Source organism: Diabrotica virgifera, chromosome 1, assembly GCF_917563875.1.
Source record: "Diabrotica virgifera virgifera chromosome 1, PGI_DIABVI_V3a".
Taxonomy (NCBI): Eukaryota; Metazoa; Arthropoda; class Insecta; order Coleoptera; family Chrysomelidae; genus Diabrotica; species Diabrotica virgifera.
Window position 1 is genome coordinate 88,273,213 of NC_065443.1, and position 18,384 is coordinate 88,291,596.

General features: G+C 35.0%; 2 protein-coding genes across 3 annotated transcripts in view; one reads left to right on the top strand and one right to left on the bottom strand.

Annotated features, from left to right (window-relative positions):
- The window catches only part of LOC114325888 (ankyrin repeat domain-containing protein 49), a 210,604-nt gene that overhangs the window by 38,735 nt on the left and 153,485 nt on the right, over positions 1-18,384 (bottom strand). The window lies entirely within an intron of this gene.
- LOC126879155 (uncharacterized) lies at positions 5,590-16,555 on the top strand. The gene is made up of 4 exons (XM_050642155.1): positions 5,590-5,778; positions 10,161-10,339; positions 16,130-16,237; positions 16,433-16,555. The coding sequence occupies exons 1-4, from the start codon at positions 5,709-5,711 to the stop codon at positions 16,481-16,483; spliced, it is 408 nt and encodes a 135-aa protein (XP_050498112.1). The 5' UTR covers positions 5,590-5,708; the 3' UTR covers positions 16,484-16,555.

The following is an 18,384-nucleotide window of genomic DNA, read 5'->3' on the forward strand; positions in this document are numbered from 1 at the left end:
CTGAAACCGCGGCTCTAAATAATTCATTGTTATTAAATCCAAACCAGTTCCTAAGGTTCTTCAGCCATGAGTTACGTCTCCTTACTATGGATCTTTTTTTTTGCATAATGACCTGGAGTATTAGATATACATCTCCCATTACATGTCCCATATATCTCAGTTTTCTTCTTATTTGTTAGTTCTTCTCGTTCCCTATGCGTAAGTCTCATTATCTCCACGTTGGCTATTCTATCTACTCATGAGATTTTTAGCACTCTTCGGTACATCTCGAATGTCTCTAGTCTCCTCACGCCAATGACTAACTTTTAACGAACTAAATTCTAAACCAAAACACAAAATAATGCACAAAAACGTTGTGAAATACAAGGGAAGTCGAATTCGAATTTCAAAATGACAGGTACACAAAATACTGACCTGAATAATAACCGTCACTTGACTCTTTGACACTTCTAAAAAATGGCCAAAATGGACGAAGTTTTCGTCAAATGTTCGTAATACGAGTATTTGATTGGCTAGAAAAAACGCGCATTCTAAATATCAACGAATCAAACGTAGGTTAGGAATAGACATCTTATGTATATAACCATTGTAATGCTGCATTATTTTTGTGTTTAATCACGGAGCTACCGCTTTTTCCGTCTCATCTAACTTACTGCATTAGAGAGAAATCGAAAAACTGTGACGCACTGAAAAATAATCATGAGAACAACAATAGCTATGCATGTATAGTTGTATATTTTATACTCATTAATAGTATGTACAGATTCAGATGAAATCTTCTGAAGTTCAGATGCACCCCCTGAAAATAATCCTGGGGCGCCCATTCAAGTATCTTGCAGAGTTAAAATCGCCCTCAAATCGCCTGGGCTGTTTATTTTCTTTATATTTGAATATTTAAATTTACTTTCAAGTCATATCAATGATATTTTTTGTAATAACAATTTTTACCCTTTTTTTTAACTTTGGGGGGATTTTTGGGGAAAATAACCGCTACCCTCCAGCCAGACCGGCATTTTTGTATTAGGCTATCATAGAAGAGTCACCTGAAAAATTTTCAGGTTGCCTAAAATACCTACTCAAAAATGTCTCACAGCTCTTATACTAATAGCTTGAATACGGTAAATTAATCGCTTATCGGTAGCGTCTCTATCAATTTTATTATCAAGTTCATGAGCCCAATATTTCCAGTTTGTCTAAAAGTAAGTTTACTCCAATTACCACCAATGGGAGTGTGAAATATATTTCCCTTTCGAGTATTGAAGAAAGTATTTTATAGCTTCTCAGATACTAACAAAGTTTACTGATCAGAACCCATTCTTTATCTAAAATTTTGAAATTATTTAGATTTTCGATATTGTCGCAAAATATACTTAAAGCACTTTTTACACTCAAATCCCATGTTAGCATCTCGAAAGTTAAATGCCATTTTCTAGGCACATCTAATTTTGGCATAATTGTCATCTTACAATTTATGGCCTCGCAACCACTGTTAAGTTTAAATTGCATTTGCCCTGAGTTTTGGATCTTTTTTGACACGGTATTTAATTTTTGCTTACAAGAGAGTTAAAATTTAAAGCAGTATCATTTATATGATTTTCTACTTCGATCTCATCCTCCAAATAATCAAAATCCCTTTCAATGTCTAAACTATTTCGATTTGGTTCAATAATTTTTATCAAATCCTGGACAGCTAAGTTTAGAGTTTAGAATATGTTCGAAACATACAAAATGCTTATTTTAAGCATGCAACTACACATCAATTTTGCGTTCGTCAGGAAACAAATGGAGATCGGGGACTCCCCAGTGGCAGTGGATTCCGTGTTAGCACGCAACGCAATCAAAAGGTCGCCGGGGAATCACCGGACCGGATAATCAAGAAATTTCAAGATCTTGAAATTTCTTGAGTCAAGACAAGATATAAGATGTCAAGAAAACGCCAAGACAAGATTTTTTTCAAATTTCTTGATTTTTCTCAAGACAAGACAAGACAAGTTGTTGTCAAGACAAGAATTCTTGTCTTGTCGACCCCTAATCAAAAGTAAGCGACTTACGCTCAAAATAAAGTAGGTCCATTTTTGGTAAAACAAATTCGGGAAAATCATCCCCTAATAGCATCCCAAATGAAATTAATTGTTACCGCTTCAGAAGTTACTTTACTTATGTATTGTTTTTAAATAATAATATGATCTGTACATTGAAGTAAAAAGGGAAGCTAAACCAAAATATCGGAGAGGATCACAAAAAATCAAGTGATGGATGCTAAAAGATGAGAAGGAAGGCCTATTCAGGAAAAGAATAGTAGACAAAATATGTTGGAACATGAAAGGAAGCTCTAATAAAATTTGGAGAAAAATGGCCAGTAGTATTACAGAGACTGCTATTAAAATACTTGGGAAACCGTCAGGAAAAAAGTTTGAGGATAAAGAGACTTGGTGGCGGTCAAATGAAGTACAAGGAAAAATAAAAGAGAAGGGAGAATTATATAAAAAGTGGCAAGAAACCAGATCCGACACAGATCTTCAAAACTATATGGTGGCGAAAAAGGAAGCGAAAGTAGCAGTAGCAAAAGCCAAAGCAGAAGCGTATTCAAAGTAGGGATGGCGGTTTTTGACAAAACACCGGTTTTCGGTTATACCGGTTTTTTTGCTTACGGTTTAACCTGGCGGTTATAACCGGCCAAAAAACCGGTTTTTTGGAAAAACCGGTTTTCGGTTTTTTTTAATCCAATAGGTTACAAAGTTACATTTACAATACACTTTAGTTTGCGATACTCCATTCGACTCGATATCAATATGATCAAAATTAGTACTATCGAAAGAACATGTATTACTTTTAACACGTTTGTATATTTGTAGAATAGGTACATTTTAACTCATTTAATAGTTCCTGTATGAGTGTATCGTTTTGAAAACGTAGCGAAATTTTTGGAGATTTGTATTCGTAATCAGTAATTCGATATTCATGGTCAGAGCATTATTTTTGGTAATCAGAAAAAGTCATTGACCCACTTTCAATGTCAAGAGTTAAGTGTGAAAAATAGATGATGTTTGCGTCTATCAACCAGATCACTTCTTATGTAAATATTATGATTACAAATACCTTTTGAAGGAAATATTATCATAAAACATAATAATTGTTTCTGGCTGATGTGAGATTGCACTTTCAGTTTGCTTCTGTATTTTATAAAATAAAATAAAATTTGAATTATGGTTTTGTTTGGAATAATTACTTGAGAATAATAATTATGATTGGGATCCAAAACAATACCTAACCTAATCCTAATCACCGTAAAAACCTAATAACCTTTTAAAAAGAAAAACCGGTTATAACCGGGACAAAAAACCGGTAAAACCGGTTATTGCGAAGTAAAAAAACCGGTTTTAGGTTTAAACCAGTAGGTTTTTCCCATCCCTAATTCAAACCTATACGATCAACTTGATACCAGGGAAGGCGAAACGAAGAATATATAAAATAGCCAAACAGAGAGCAAAGAAAGCAAAAGATTTTAATCAGATTAGACGTATCCGAGATGAAAATAATAAAATAGTAGTTCACGAAAATGATATCAAAAAGAGATGGAGTAAGTACTTTGACAGCTTATTAAATGAAGAATTTGACAGACAGCCTGTAGAGTCAACGGAGACAGTAGCAGCAATGGTCACCAAAATAACAAACGAGGAAGTGGCTCAAGGACTTCAAAGAATAAAGAAAAAAAAAGCGGTAGGACCAGATGATATTCCTGGGGAAGTATGAAGAGCATTGGGAGAGACAGGAATAAGGTGGCTATCAGGTTTATTTAATAGAATTATGGACGTTGGACAAATGCCAGACGAATTAAGAAGCAGTATACTAGTACCTGTCTACAAAAACAAGGGAGATATACAACAATGTACAAACTACAGGGCTATAAAACTGCTTAGCATGAAAATATTGGAAAGAGTAATTGATAGACGGATACGTGAAGAGACCGAAATATCCGAGAATCAATTTGACTTTGTGCAGGGCAGATCAACAACAGATGCAATTTTCATTATAAGGCAGTTGATGGAAAAATACAGGAGTAAAGGAACAAACGCTCATATGGTATTCATTGATCTTGAGAAAGCATATAATAGAGATCCTCGAGAGATTCTGTGGTGGGCACTCAATAAGAAAGGAGTCCCTGGTGAATATGTAAAGATTGTGAGGGATATGTATGAGGGAGTAACGACTAGTGTTAGGACAGGTGTGGGAGAGACCGATAAATTTCATGTGAAAGTAGGATTGCACCAAGGCTCGGTGCTTATCCCGTATTTATTCTCATTCGTTTTGGACCAGATAACAGCTAAACTACAGGGTAACATTCCATGGCGCTTAATGTATGCTGATGATGTCGTGTTAGTAGGAAATAGTGAAAGAGACTTAGAACAAAAACTGGAACAGTGGAGACAAGCTCTGGAGGAAAAAGGTTTGAAATTTAGTAGGACAAAGACAAAGTATTTGCAATGTTCATTTAAAGATAGAATTACTACAAATAAAATGGTATCTTTGGATGGTTAACTGATTGTAAAAAGCAATAGTTTTAAGTACCTGGGATCGGTATTACAGAGTAATGGAGAAATAGATGGAGATGCATGCAGTAGAATTAGGGCTGGATGAATGAAGTGGAAGGAAGCGAGTGGTGTGCTGTGTGACAGGAAAATTCCAATGAAGTTGAAGGGAAAATTCTATAAAACAGCCATAAGACCGGCTATGATGTACGGAACTGAATGTTGGGTAGTGAAAAAGAAAGAGGAACAACGAATGCATGTGGCAGAAATGAGAATGCTTAGATTGATGAGTAAAGTGAGAAAAAAGGATAAAATTAAAAATAAGTATTTTAGGGGAAGTCTAGGTGTGGCACCAGTTGATGCCAAAATGAGAGAGCATAGGTTGAGATGGCTTGGTCATGTTCAGCGTCGAGACGCTAATCACCCAATACGAAGAATTGCTGAAGTGCAGATTCCTGGAAGGACTAGGAGAGGAAGACCAAAGAAGACGTGGGGGAGACGATTAGGCAGGATATGTTGGTAAAGGGAATTAATATTGATATGACCCAAGATAGAATTGTATGGAGAAATGCAATAAGGGAAGCCGATCCCGCATAGAGATAAGGCAAAGAGAATGATGATGATGGTATACAGCCAGCTAGAGGAATTTATTTTCGTCGTGAATTTTTGAATTTGATGATTATGTTATCTCGTCTACCATAAGTTTTTCAAATTTGCTGTAATTTTACGACCCTGGCACAGTAATCTTATTCTCCAGGTTTGGAAACACTGAATTATAATCTCAGTTCGGGAGTTAATTATCTCATTGGAATCTTGATAAGTTTGTATGCATAGAAGCAAAGGTTGAATACACAACATTTTTTGAGTGCAAATTTTTGTGTAGCACAATCACCATCATGAAATTTATAGATTACCTTGGCATTCTGTTTTTGTACTAATTTTACTAAGCTAATTTTAAGTATGTGTATTCAAAATTATATCCTAATTTACCGTCCTGAGATAACATTAGATCTATAAGTACACAAAATTACAAAATGCAAGATGGTATTGTAATTAAAAGAATTTTGATAAAATTCCTTTAATTTGAATATATAAACTAAAAATTGTACTTCTATTTCACATCATTGCACTAGTGATACTTGTTAACTTCAGTAGCAAGTTCTTAGAATTATTAAAAAAATGTCTCTAGTAACTGGAAAATACGTTAAGACTGGAGAAGAAGGCTTAAAAGAATTGATGAAAAAGCAAGGTTTGTCTAATTGTCTAAACAATTTATTCTGAGCATTGTCAATGATTTTAGTTTTTGTTTTTTTTATAAATTAGTGATTTTTTTGGATTTAGATTTTTTGGATTCGTTTTTTTTTTCATACTAATTTGGACAGCCTTTAGAAAATGATATCAAATTTATTTTTTATTTAGTGTATTTGTCCATAATATTTTTCGATTATATTTGCGAAAAATTATTGTATATTATTTTCAAATTTTTTCTTACTTTGATTAAGACTAAACTTTTTGTTTATTTATTATGTATGTTTAACAGTTTTTACAAAAGAATGCCTTAATTTCCAAATTTTCAATTTTTTAGGCGACTTTTACAGTTTTAAAGTTACAATATTTTTCCCCTTCTCCATTTTGGTCTTCGTTATTATTTGTCATCAATTTATATTTAGTTTTATTATTATTAATATTTTAAAGTAGGGATGGTAGCATTTTCTATATTGGTAATCCTCAAATTGATTTTTATCATTATTTTTATACATTATGTTCCAATTTTGTATTTGTATTTATTAGTTTTAGTGTCCTTTTTCGCTTATTTTGGTCTTGATTCATTATACTCTGGGCTAGATATTTCTCTATAAACCAATTTACTTTCTCTTCTTTTTTAAATCTTTTCTACCTTATTTGTTCTGCATTAGTATCAAAATTTCATAACAGTGAAGTAAACTTACTTAGGTTGGAACAACCACAGACAAACATTACGGCGCGATAAATTAGAATTACTCCTCTTGGTTTAAAAACAGACCTAAAGTACCTACATAGAGAAGAAATAAAAATGTCTATGGTTTGTCTTTAAACCAGGAGGAGTAAACTAAAAAGACAGATTCACATCCAAGAAAATCACTAGAAAAATCACCAAATAAATCTTCTTTTTTGTTTGATCATATTATATTATCTACCTTCAACGGTAATCCATAAATATTATATTATACTAATACGTCGCGAAATGGTTCTAAAAGCAGCTGTTTTTTATATAAAAGCAAAATAAAATTCTAAAAAAATTAAAGGAATAACCCAAAAAACACAAAAAATCGCTGATTTATCTTAATTGCCCGATAAAATGCCAATAGTGTCAAAATTTTATAAATGTCATTAGTGTCAAAATTTCATACCAGTGGAGTGCCTGAGTTTAGACCAATACAAATAAGCATTACGGCGCGGTAAATTTGAATTACTCCTCCTGGTTTAAAAACAGACCATAATATTTCAGTGAAAAATAGTATATTGTACAACAAGTGAGAAAAAGACATATTTCTCACGAGCGCAGAAGTTTGTTGGCACGAGCCGAGGCACGAGGCGAGTGCCGCAAATCAAGCGAGGGAGAATTATGTCATTTTCTCATGTGTTGTACACTGTACTTTTTCTATGGATGCAGTTTTGTCAAGAGTTCAAACTTCAAAATTAAATAATTTAGGTGCTTTTAGGTATATTATATGCATAAATTGAAATAAAATATATATAAATGTAGGTATTTAATATTCTTAAAATTTATGTACTTACGTTATTTATTTAAAATTCTAATTAACAGATATTTTCGAACAGTTTTGAAAGGTAATTCCTGGTAAGTTTTGCTACAACACATTTTATTTGACAACATTAATTGTGTGTGTATTGTACATGTTACCATGGAAACGGCGATCGTATATGGAAAACCGTAGGAGAACCTGTGAGAAAAAATATTTCTCACTGCAATGGCCGACTTTTCTTACTGCATGGGAAATTGTTTGTTTTGAATGCATGTAAGTAGTGAGAGAAGTTGCACATTGTATAATATCCATAGAAAAATGCATTTTTTAATATCGATTAATTTGTTAATTTAGTCATGAAACGTATTCCAGTTAAAAATTTCTTATTTTGATACCCTATTAACCTTCCGTGACTAACATTCGGTCTGTGAGACGGAGCACTCAAAGTTTTTACGATCATATCCAAATTATTCGTTATGTATCTTCGCCGCCATCAGCAGCTGATTGATTCAGGTGGCTGTTTTTCGTGTTAAAGTTTGAGTCTTTAGTGTCAAGTGATTATGCAATTATCGGCAAATTTTGTCTTAGAGACCGAGGTTGGACGTGACATACTCGATGAAAAAATATTTTTTCTATGGATGCTATACAATGTGCAACTTCTCTCACTACTTACATACATTCAAAACGAACAATTTCTCAGGCTGTGAGAAAAGTCGGCCATTGCAGTGAGAAATATTTTTTCTCACGGGTTCCATATGTAGAATCGCGTTTTTCATCGTAACATGCACAATACAATAGTATATTGTACAACAAGTGAGAAAAAAGACATATTTCTCACGAGCGCAGAGGTTTGTTGCGAGGGAGAAATATGTAATTTTCTCATGTGTTGTACACTGTACTTTTTCTATGGATGCGGTTTTGTCAAGAGTTCAAACTTCAAAATTAAATCATTTAGGTGCTTTTAGGTATTTTATATGCATAAATTGAAATAAAATACATAGCCATGTAAGTAGGTATTTAATATTCTTAAAATTTATATACCTTATTTTTTAAAATTCTAATCAATAGTTATTATTGAACAATTTTGAAAGGTAATTCCTGCTAAGTTTTGCTTTAACACATTTATTTGACAACATTAATTGTGTTTGTATTGTACATGTTACCATGGAAACGGTGATCACAGTATAGAAGACCGTAGGAGAACCCGTGAGAAAAAATATTTCTCACTGCAATGGCCGACTTTTCTCACTGCGTGAGGAATTGTTCGTTTTGAATGTATGTAAGTAGTGAGAGAAGTTGCATATTATATAGCATCCATAGAAAAACACAAATATTTTTGTCAAATAAAATGTATCAAATCAAAACTTACCAGGAATTACCTTTCAAAACTGTTCAAATATAACTGGTAACTATAATTTTCAATAAATATAAGTATATAAATATTAAAAATATTAAATACCTACATATGTGTATAATATGTATTTTATTTCATTTTTGGCATATAATCTACCTAAAAGCACCTAAATTATTTAATTTTGAAGTTTGAACTCTTGACAAAAACGCATCCATAGAAAAAGTACAGTGTACAACACGTGAGAAAACGACATATTTCTCCCTTGCTTGATTTGCGGCCCTCGCCTAGTGCCTCGGCTCGTGCCAACAAACTTCTGCGCTCGTGAGAAATATGTCTTTTTTCTCACTTGTTGTACAATATACTATTGTATTGTGCATGCTACCATGGAAACCGCGATTCTAAATATGGAACCCGTGAGAAAAAATATTTATCACTGCAATGGCCGACTTTTCTCACTGCGTGAGGAATTTTTCATTTTGAATGTATGTAAGTAGTGAGAGAAGTTGCATATTTTATAGTATCCATAGAAAAACACAAATATTTTTGTCAAATAAAATGTGTCAAATCAAAACTTACCAGGAATTACCTTTCAAATATAACTGGTAGCTATAATTTTCAATAAATAAAAGTATATAAATATTAAAAATATTAAATACCTACATATGTATATAATATACCTCTACATAAAAGCACCTAAATTATTTAATTTTGAAGTTTGAACTCTTGACAAAAACGCATCCATAGAAAAAGTACAGTGTACAACACGTGATAAAACGACATATTTCTCCCTCGCTTGATTTGCGGCACTTGCCTCGTACCTCGGCTCGTGTCAACAAGCTTCTGCGCTCGTGAGAAATATGTCGTTTTTCTCTCTTGTTGTACAATATACTATATATTAACGATACAATGTGCGAACAAGTGCTGATAATTTAGTAACCTAAATGTCAGAAGTAAAAGGTGAAGCTAGGTACAAAAAAACGGCAGTGGAAAATTAAGCTTGTTTTTCTCAAATGGGATGTTATATATAATTATTGTTTTTATTTTCTTTGGTATTTTGCTTAAGTTTAAAAGACTTTAAAAGGTTTTTAATAAATTAAAAATTGGTATCATTTGTTTTTCACTCCTTCAAGGAATAAATACAACCCTACGCTTGAAAGTGTGTCAATGGTGTTTTTTTATGTCGGTCTCTGGGACGGATGTGAGCTTTAATGTTCTGAAAACCTATGTTAGTTGCGGAAGGTTAATTATTGTTGACTCTCTTGGTAGGGAATTCATTAAAATATTTTTAAATGTATTCAATTATCGTAAAGTAACTAAGTCTTGTTTTATATCAACCATTGAAAGAAACCGCTTGAAATACTTTAATAACATCTCCAATGTTGTTAAAATATCCATGTTTGTAAATAATATTATTTAACCAATACAGTTACAACAATGTCCTGTATGTTTTGTTTTGTTTTTCATCTTATTTTGTGTTATTCCAGATCATTTTTATTACATTTACTTATTGATTAATTCTCAATAATATTGTAGGAGTACCAGAAAATTTCGTTAACCGTCCACAAGATGAGAAATTTGTAAGTGAATACAAACTAGACGGCAACAAAATCACCAAAAGTCATATTGTTGAAGGAGCTGCAGACAAAACAAGAACGAGAGAAATCATTTTAGGACAAGAATACGAAGAACAATTTGGACCTCGTAAAGTCAAGGTAAGAACACACAAAAGTATCTTTGTTTATTGTGAATCTAACGAATTAAGTTAACCATTCATTTAATCAGATCAAAGCCTTCGAAGTGTGGGTCTACAGAAGAATTCTAAGTGTGTCCTGGGCCAAAAGCAGAACCAACCTGTCTATCCTCTCAGACTAAGACCTTCATATAAAAGACAGGCTATCAAAAAAGGTAAACCCTGCATATCTAAATTACTTCGACCACATAGAAAAACGGGGATCATGAAACTATTGGAAATAAAAGGAAAAGTAAAAGACCCAAGGATTATATATCATCCATTCTATCTGTGTCGCTGTTTGGAATTCAGGAAAATGGCCATCTGATTGGTGTACCTCAATTTATATCCCGCTACACAAAAAAGGAACTACTACCAGATGTGAAAACTACCGCACACTGTCACTAATAACACATGGTAGTAAAATCTTATTACACATCATCAAAAACAGATTAAAAACCTATCTACATTACCAAATACCTCAGGAACAAGAGGGGTTTGTAAAGGGTAAAGATACAAGGAAACAAATCCTGAACCTGAGACAACTCACTGAGAAGTCTAGAGAATTTCAAGTCATCATCATCATCATCGCACAGCCAAATTTGTCCACTGTCGGACATAGGCCTCCTCAAGATGTCTCCACCCTTCTCTGTCCTGGGCAGCTGCAATCCAGTTGGTCGCTATTCTCTTGATAGATATCGTCGTTCCATTTGGTAGGTGGTCTTCCACGACTTCTTTTGTCCGCCCTTGGCCTCCACTCTAAAATCCTCCTTGTCCATCTGTTGTCTCTTTGTCTTGCGACGTGTCCTGACCATTTCCACTTCAACTTCGTAATGCGCTTTATGATGTCTTCCACTCCAGTTCTTCGCCGTAACTCATCATTTCGTATTCTGTCTCTCAAAGTTAGGCCAAGCATGGATCTTTCCATTTTTCGTTGTGCTACTTGTAGTTTTCTTATTGATGTTTTAGTCAATGTCAGTGCTTCAGCTCCATAAGTAAGCACCGGAAGTTCGCACTGGTTAAATGCTTTTCTTTTTAGCTTTATTGGGATGTTTTCCTTGAACACGTCTCTTAGTTTTCCATATGCTGCCCATCCTAAAGCTATTCTTCGAGATAATTCGCATGTTTGGTTGTCTCTACTTATTTGTATTTCGTGGCCCAGATAGATGTATTTGTGAACTGTTTCGATATGGCAGTTTTCTAGTGTCAGTGGTCCGCTAGGTACTAAATTTGTCATCATTTTAGTTTTCCCAAAGTTTATTTCCAACCCTACTTTTTGAGAAACTCGTTGTTGTTCTTGCAGCATTTCGTGGGCTTCCTTTAAGTCGTCGGTTATTAAAACTATATCATATGCAAATCGTAGGTGGTTCAGCCTTTCGCCATCGACATTCAAACCTCTGTTTTCCCATTCTAATATCTGGAATGCATGCTGCATTACGGCATTGAATAGTTTTGGTGGCATGTTGTCTCCTTGTCTAACTCCCCTTTTTAGTTTTATTTTTTGAGTTTGGGTATAGAGGTTTATTGCTGTTGTGGCATTTGCATATATATGTTAACTAATGTTGGAATATCGGTAGTCAATTCTGCAATCTCTCAAAGCTCTTAAGATGGCTACCATTTCGATAGTGTCAAAGGCTTTTTTGTAGTCAACAAATACTAGAACTGGCGGCCGGTTGTACTCCACAGTTTTTTCGATTAGGACCTTTAGGCAAGTTAGATGGTCATTTGTACCATACCCAGGACGGAAACCTGCCTGTTCTCTAGGTTGGCATGTTTCTAGCTTGTTCTCAATTCTGGCAGTGATTATTCGAGCAAACAATTTATTCAGGTGGTTTAGAAGACTAATTGGCCTATAGTTTTCAAGGTCTGTTTCATATCCTTTCTTATGTATGAGGAGCGTTATAGAATTATTCCATTCAGCTGGTATGGCTTGGTTTTCTAAGCATATATTGAAAAGGTGTTTGATTGCCCTGATGAGAGCAGATCCTCCGATTTTTAGCGCGTCTGCCACTACTCCATCCTCTCCTGGAGCTTTGTTATTTTTCATTTTCTTTAAAGCATGATAGATTTCAGCCGTTGTTATCTCTGGAATATCCTCTGAACCTTGATTCATAATCTTTTGTTCTGAATGTTCTGTAGGGTTTAGGTCAAGTTTATTTGTATATAGTGTTTTATAGAAGTCTTCCACTATCTCTAGCATTTCCTCTCTATTGGATGTTAGTTTGCCATTTTTTCCCTTGAGTCTGATAATTTCTTTTCTGCTGTTCGTCAATTTCCTTCTTAATATCTTCATGCTCTTGTTATGCTCGATTGTCTGCGAGATTTTCTCATTTTTATATACCCTTATGTCCTTTCTAATAGCTTTAGAGACCTCTGTGTTAGCAGTGATTCTCTCCTCTCTCTTGTTGACCGTACAACATTTCCTTTGAGCTTCTGCTATGGTATTAGTAATTAATTTATTTAGCTGATTTATATCATTTGTAGGGGGTCTGTTTTGTAGATGTACAGTTATATGATCTGCAAACTCTGTTTCATTTTTTGGTTGTGACCATGCTTTCATTTGTTTCTTTCTTATTAGTTTAGTTCTCTCTTTGTCGATGTTAATTTCTATTCTAGCGCGAACCATTCTGTGATCACTTCCTGTTGTGAAGCTGTTTAGGACAGTGACATCTTTAACTATAAATTTTTTGTCTGTAATTATATAGTCAATTTCATTTTGCGTTTTCCCATCCGGGCTTCTCCATGTCCACCTTCTATGATGTTTTTTGTAAAAGAAGCTATTCATTTCATATAATTTTTTGTGAAGGAGATAGTTTAATAAAGTTTGTCCGCGTTCATTTCTTCCATCGCTGCCGAAGTTTCCAAGTGCAAATTCTGACGGATCGGATTTCATGCCAATTTTTGCATTCATATCACCACATAGGATTGTAAAATGGGTGTGATTTTCTTTCAGGGCTTTCGTTACTTCGTCATAGAAAATGTCTATTTCCTCTTCGCTGTGGTCTGTGGTTGGTGCATAAGCCTGTATTAATTTGATGTTGTATATGTCGTTTAGCTTTAGAATGGTGTATATTACTCTAGTGGATATACCATGTATTGTAACGATTCTACTGTAAAGCCGTTTATTTATGAGGAAACCTACACCTCCCACTGATTTGTTATCTTCACCAACGTGATAGAATATATGGCCAGATTTTAGTGTCTGTATGTGTTCACCATGTCTTCTTACCACGCAGAGCCCAATTACGTCCCACCTGATCTTTTCCATCTCCATCTCCATTTCAGTGATCTTGGCATCCGACAGTAGCGTTCGAGCATTGTACGTTGCGACATTCATCCTAAATAGTCTCTGAGTCAAGGTTTTGTCCCCCCCCCCAGAATCCGAGTTCGTGGGACAGACTGATAAATTAGTGTGAGATTCTGGATTCATCCTACTCACCTGGGGTAATTTTTTAAATCTCGACATTATTTGACATTATTTGAGGGGGTATGGCAAAAATAAAACACCACGCTTGCCATGCGGGTCGGTGAGTTTTAGAGAAAGTAGTATAAGGAAATATAGTGACCCGTCTGCCCTCGTAAACCTAATAGCCATTCGGGGTCGGAAGAAACAAGAGTTAGCCAAGGGAGGCTGATAGGAAAGATTAAAGACATTTTACTCAAGACCAGTTGAAGAAGAGTAAAATGTGAAGGCCCTTATGACCCGCTAGGTGCAGTTCATAAGCGTATGAGTATTAATACACCTTGTGTTCCCGCTCATACTTCGGGGTGTTGACTACAGGCTGTATGGCTCGTCCAGCATACCATAGCATGAAGGATAGGGTGCACGTCATTATTTAAAACGTAACACACCACTCCATGACCTGACATGTATTCAAAGAATTTCAAGTACCTATGGTTATATGCTTCGTTGACTACCAAAAGGCATTTGATTTTGTAAGCTGGATAAATCTGTGGTAAATTTTTAAAGAAATTACCAGTCCAATATAGCGACAGTAGCGACTAGATCATAAGTTCTTAAACCAATTCAAGACCAAGAGAAATCTAAAAATCAATAAAGCTAAGAAAAAAATAATGGTGGTCGACAGATTCGACACTATTCAACTGACTAACATGTTACAAGAATACCAGATAGTAAACACCTTTGTCTATCTCGGGTCTAGTATAACTAACGATGGTAGCTGTGAAGCAGATATTCGGAGACGTGTTGGTATGGCAAAAAATGCGATGAGTCGCCTAACTAAAGTTTGAAAAGACAGATCTATCTCTCAAAATATCAGGATGAGACTGGTGAATCCCTTGTATTCTCAATATTTCTATACGGAGCAGGGACTTGGACTCTTCGCGCATGCGAGCGCCAAAAAAATTGATGCCTTTAAGATGTGGTGCTGGAGAAGAATGCTGCGCATACCTTGGACAGCTCATGGGACAAACTTTACCGTTCTAAACCAACTCAAGATTAAAAAAAGGCTTTCCACAATATGTCTGCAATGAATACTGCAATTCTTTGGTCACGTGATTCGCAGAGGTGACGACAGTTTGGAGAGATTAATTATTTCTGGAAACGTTTCGGGGAGAACATGAAGAGGACGATCACCAACTAGATGGTCCGACCAAATAAAGAATTCAGCTGAAAACTCATTCTGCGAAGCTCTTAGAGCAGCTGAAGATAGAGACCGATGGAGAAACATTGTTAGGAATATTGGAAGAAATCACGATCCTTAGTAATGGAGAAACGATAAGAGAGAGAGAGAGAAGACCAAGAGTAAGACCTCCAACTCGATGCGCAGACCAAATTAAGACGGGTAATAAAATCCCTACATGAAGCCGTCCATTTGGCACAGGATCATAGACAATGGAGACAGAAAGCCAACTATTAAGAGTGTCACCACGCTCTGACAAGGTCTCAAATAATGAGGAGAAGGAGGATTAAGTTGGGAATCTTAACAATATTATGCAGATATTTTCCCAATATTTCAATACAAGTATATTATTTATTCCTTAGGGGTCGGACTAAAGATTAACATCAGGTAGACGCAAATAATGACTAATCTGGTGCTAAATCGTAATATTGTTGTTGATTGAGTGGATATTGAGCAGAGTGCATCTTATAAGTACTTGTGACATGAAATTTGGTTGGGAAGATTACTCTCACGTTGTATAGGATTAGCCTGGGCAGCGTTTGGTAAACTTAACTAAGGATTTAAATCGGACTTACCCATATGCATCAAAAGGAAAATCGTTGACCAGTGTGTGTTGTCTGTACTCACCTATGGAAACGAAACATTAACACTCACAAAAAAGGTAGTGAACAAGATTTGCATAACTCAGAGGGCTATGGAATAGCATCTCCCTGAGAGACCGAATCCCAAACGAAGAAGTACGCCGTAGAACAAAAACAACAGACACTGTCGAAAAAATCGCGTCGCTAAAGTAGAATTGGGCAGGACACGTCTCCAGATTGTCAGACAACCGATGGACAAAATGTAGTGTCGAGTAGAGGCCACGACAAGAAGCACTACGGAGCAGAGGACGCCCATCAATCAGATGGGCCGACGATCTGAAGCATGTTATCGGTAACTGGATGCAAGCCACACAAAACGGAGACAGATGGAAAGAGCTGAGGGAGACCTATGTCCAACAGTGGACGTGTACGGGTTGATGATGATGATGATGATGATGATATTTATTGATATAGATTTGCCAGAATCCATAATTTTATGTAACTCTCCTATGTTTTAATAATGTTTTATTAAAATATTTCTTTTTCTAGAATGTGGCCACACTTGAAGGAAATGTTCTCACAATAACAACTCTTCATGATGATGGATCAGCAGGAACAAAAAGAATACACACTTTTTCAGAGGATGGACTAGTAGTTGTAAGTATAGCTGTATATTTTTGAGAATTAGGTAGGTATACACCTTACTTGTACAGTTGATGTACTGTCAAAACGTCGTGTTCCTGGCACGAATTTAATATCGCCATAATAGTTAACAATCATTTTAGTATCATTATCAAATTAAAATCATTTTAAGAACTGTTTTCAAATATATTATGCTTAATCGTTTTTTAGGTTCATAAAAGTAGCAAAGAAGAAGGGAAAATGATGTTCAAGAGGTTGTAAGAAAACAGGAGACAAACATTTTATATGTTTTATTTAAATTTAAAATTTTTGAGTAAAAAATTATAAAAGTAAGCAACAGCTCTTTAATTGTACCTTAATATCCGTTATTTATTCTATAATATAAAATGGATATGTATATAAATTAAAATTTACAGACCGGCCCTGGCAAGGTATGGTGAAGTTGTACTGATATTGTACTCCTAGTTTTTACTTAAAACAAGTGGTATTATTAAATAGTTTTTTAAAATTAAAGTGTTTATCTACTAGATACTACTACGTAAGTCATCTATACGTAATTATTACTTTATTATTGTGAAAAGAAAACGTCAAATAATAAATATACACCACCGTTCAATCATTTTGTGAGGTTAGCTAGCATGCGGTTGGTTTGTCACTTACCAGAGCCGGACTGAAGCTTTCGCCACCGCAGCTTAAAATGACCTCACACAATGTAAACACACCTTCCGATCTAACCAGTCCAGTAAATCAACGTTCGAATATCACAAACAGTTATGCATCAGCCGCTTCAAATTCTTTTCCGAGTAAGACCCAAGCAATTGTATTTAGTTGTATCGATAATGCTAAACTGCAGGATTATTTAATTCCGTTGGGCACAATAATCAACCCAAAAAATATTATTTTTTCATCTAGATTATCTCATAATAGAATCTGCATGTATTTGGCAAACAAAACCGTAGTAGATAATTTAATGCAACAACATGGCTCTATAGAAGTACTCGGCGAAGTTGTAACAGCACGGAGACTTGTCTTTCCAGCAGAAAGACTAGTCTAGTTGAAGAATTACAGAATATTGGTTTAAAGCTTATTTCCCCAATAACATTTCTGAAAATTAGCTCAACTCTTCCCGAATATAGTCACATATTGAGCTTTCGGAGGCAAGTTTATGTAAGCCCTATAACATCACCAATTCCAGATTCTATTCTAATAAATTTCGACCAAACACCTTACCGCATATTTTTGTCACAAGGTACACTCACCTGCTTTATTTGCAAAAATACAGGACACATATCATCCCAATGCAATAACAGTTCAGTAACGGAATCAACTCATATTGATTCAAACAATGAAGTACCAAATCAAACAGATCCAACAGGTATATTACACAAGTTACCAAACACTCAGCAGTCATCAAGTTATGCATTATCAAATCCGAGCATATCACCTACACCTACAAATCTCCATGACCAAGAAATTACTAATACTCCTACTCATAGCAACACTTTCAGTCATCCACATTCAGCGGCAATACCGTTTTCACAAACTCCTAAAGCAATATCCTCCAATCTATCAGCACCTCTTCCATAAGATACAACTGCAGAAAACTCCAATAAAACTGATACATCACCACAACTTTCCGAAACAACCATTTCAACCAATCTTACAATCAAAACTTCAAGCTCGACTTCTGTCATTACCAATGAGTCTGCTCCAGTACTTCCAAAGGTAATAAAGCCACAACATCTAAGTGAAAACTCTAATTGCACTTGCGAAAACGCAAGTTCTTCCATAAAACGCAGTATTGGTGAGATCGATACTCCTCCTTCAGACTCAGCAATTTCATCACAAAATCTGTTTGCAAAACCCAAATCTTCTAAACCAAAAAAACCGCGCTCATCTAAAGTCCCATCGACACGGGAAACTCTTGAAAATTTTATTGATAATCATACCCCACCATTCGTTTTAAATTACCACCAATTGTCCTTACTGATTGATAATGTCCAAGGCTCCCCCGACACTATTAGCGTCGTTAAAGAATTTACAACTGATATGCCTGGTTTACTCTATCTTTTACAAAGCAGCTATCAATATGCAAATGATAGATCTACAAAAGCTAAGTTTACAAAACTTCAAAAGAAACTTCTTAACCATTTAGGGAAAGA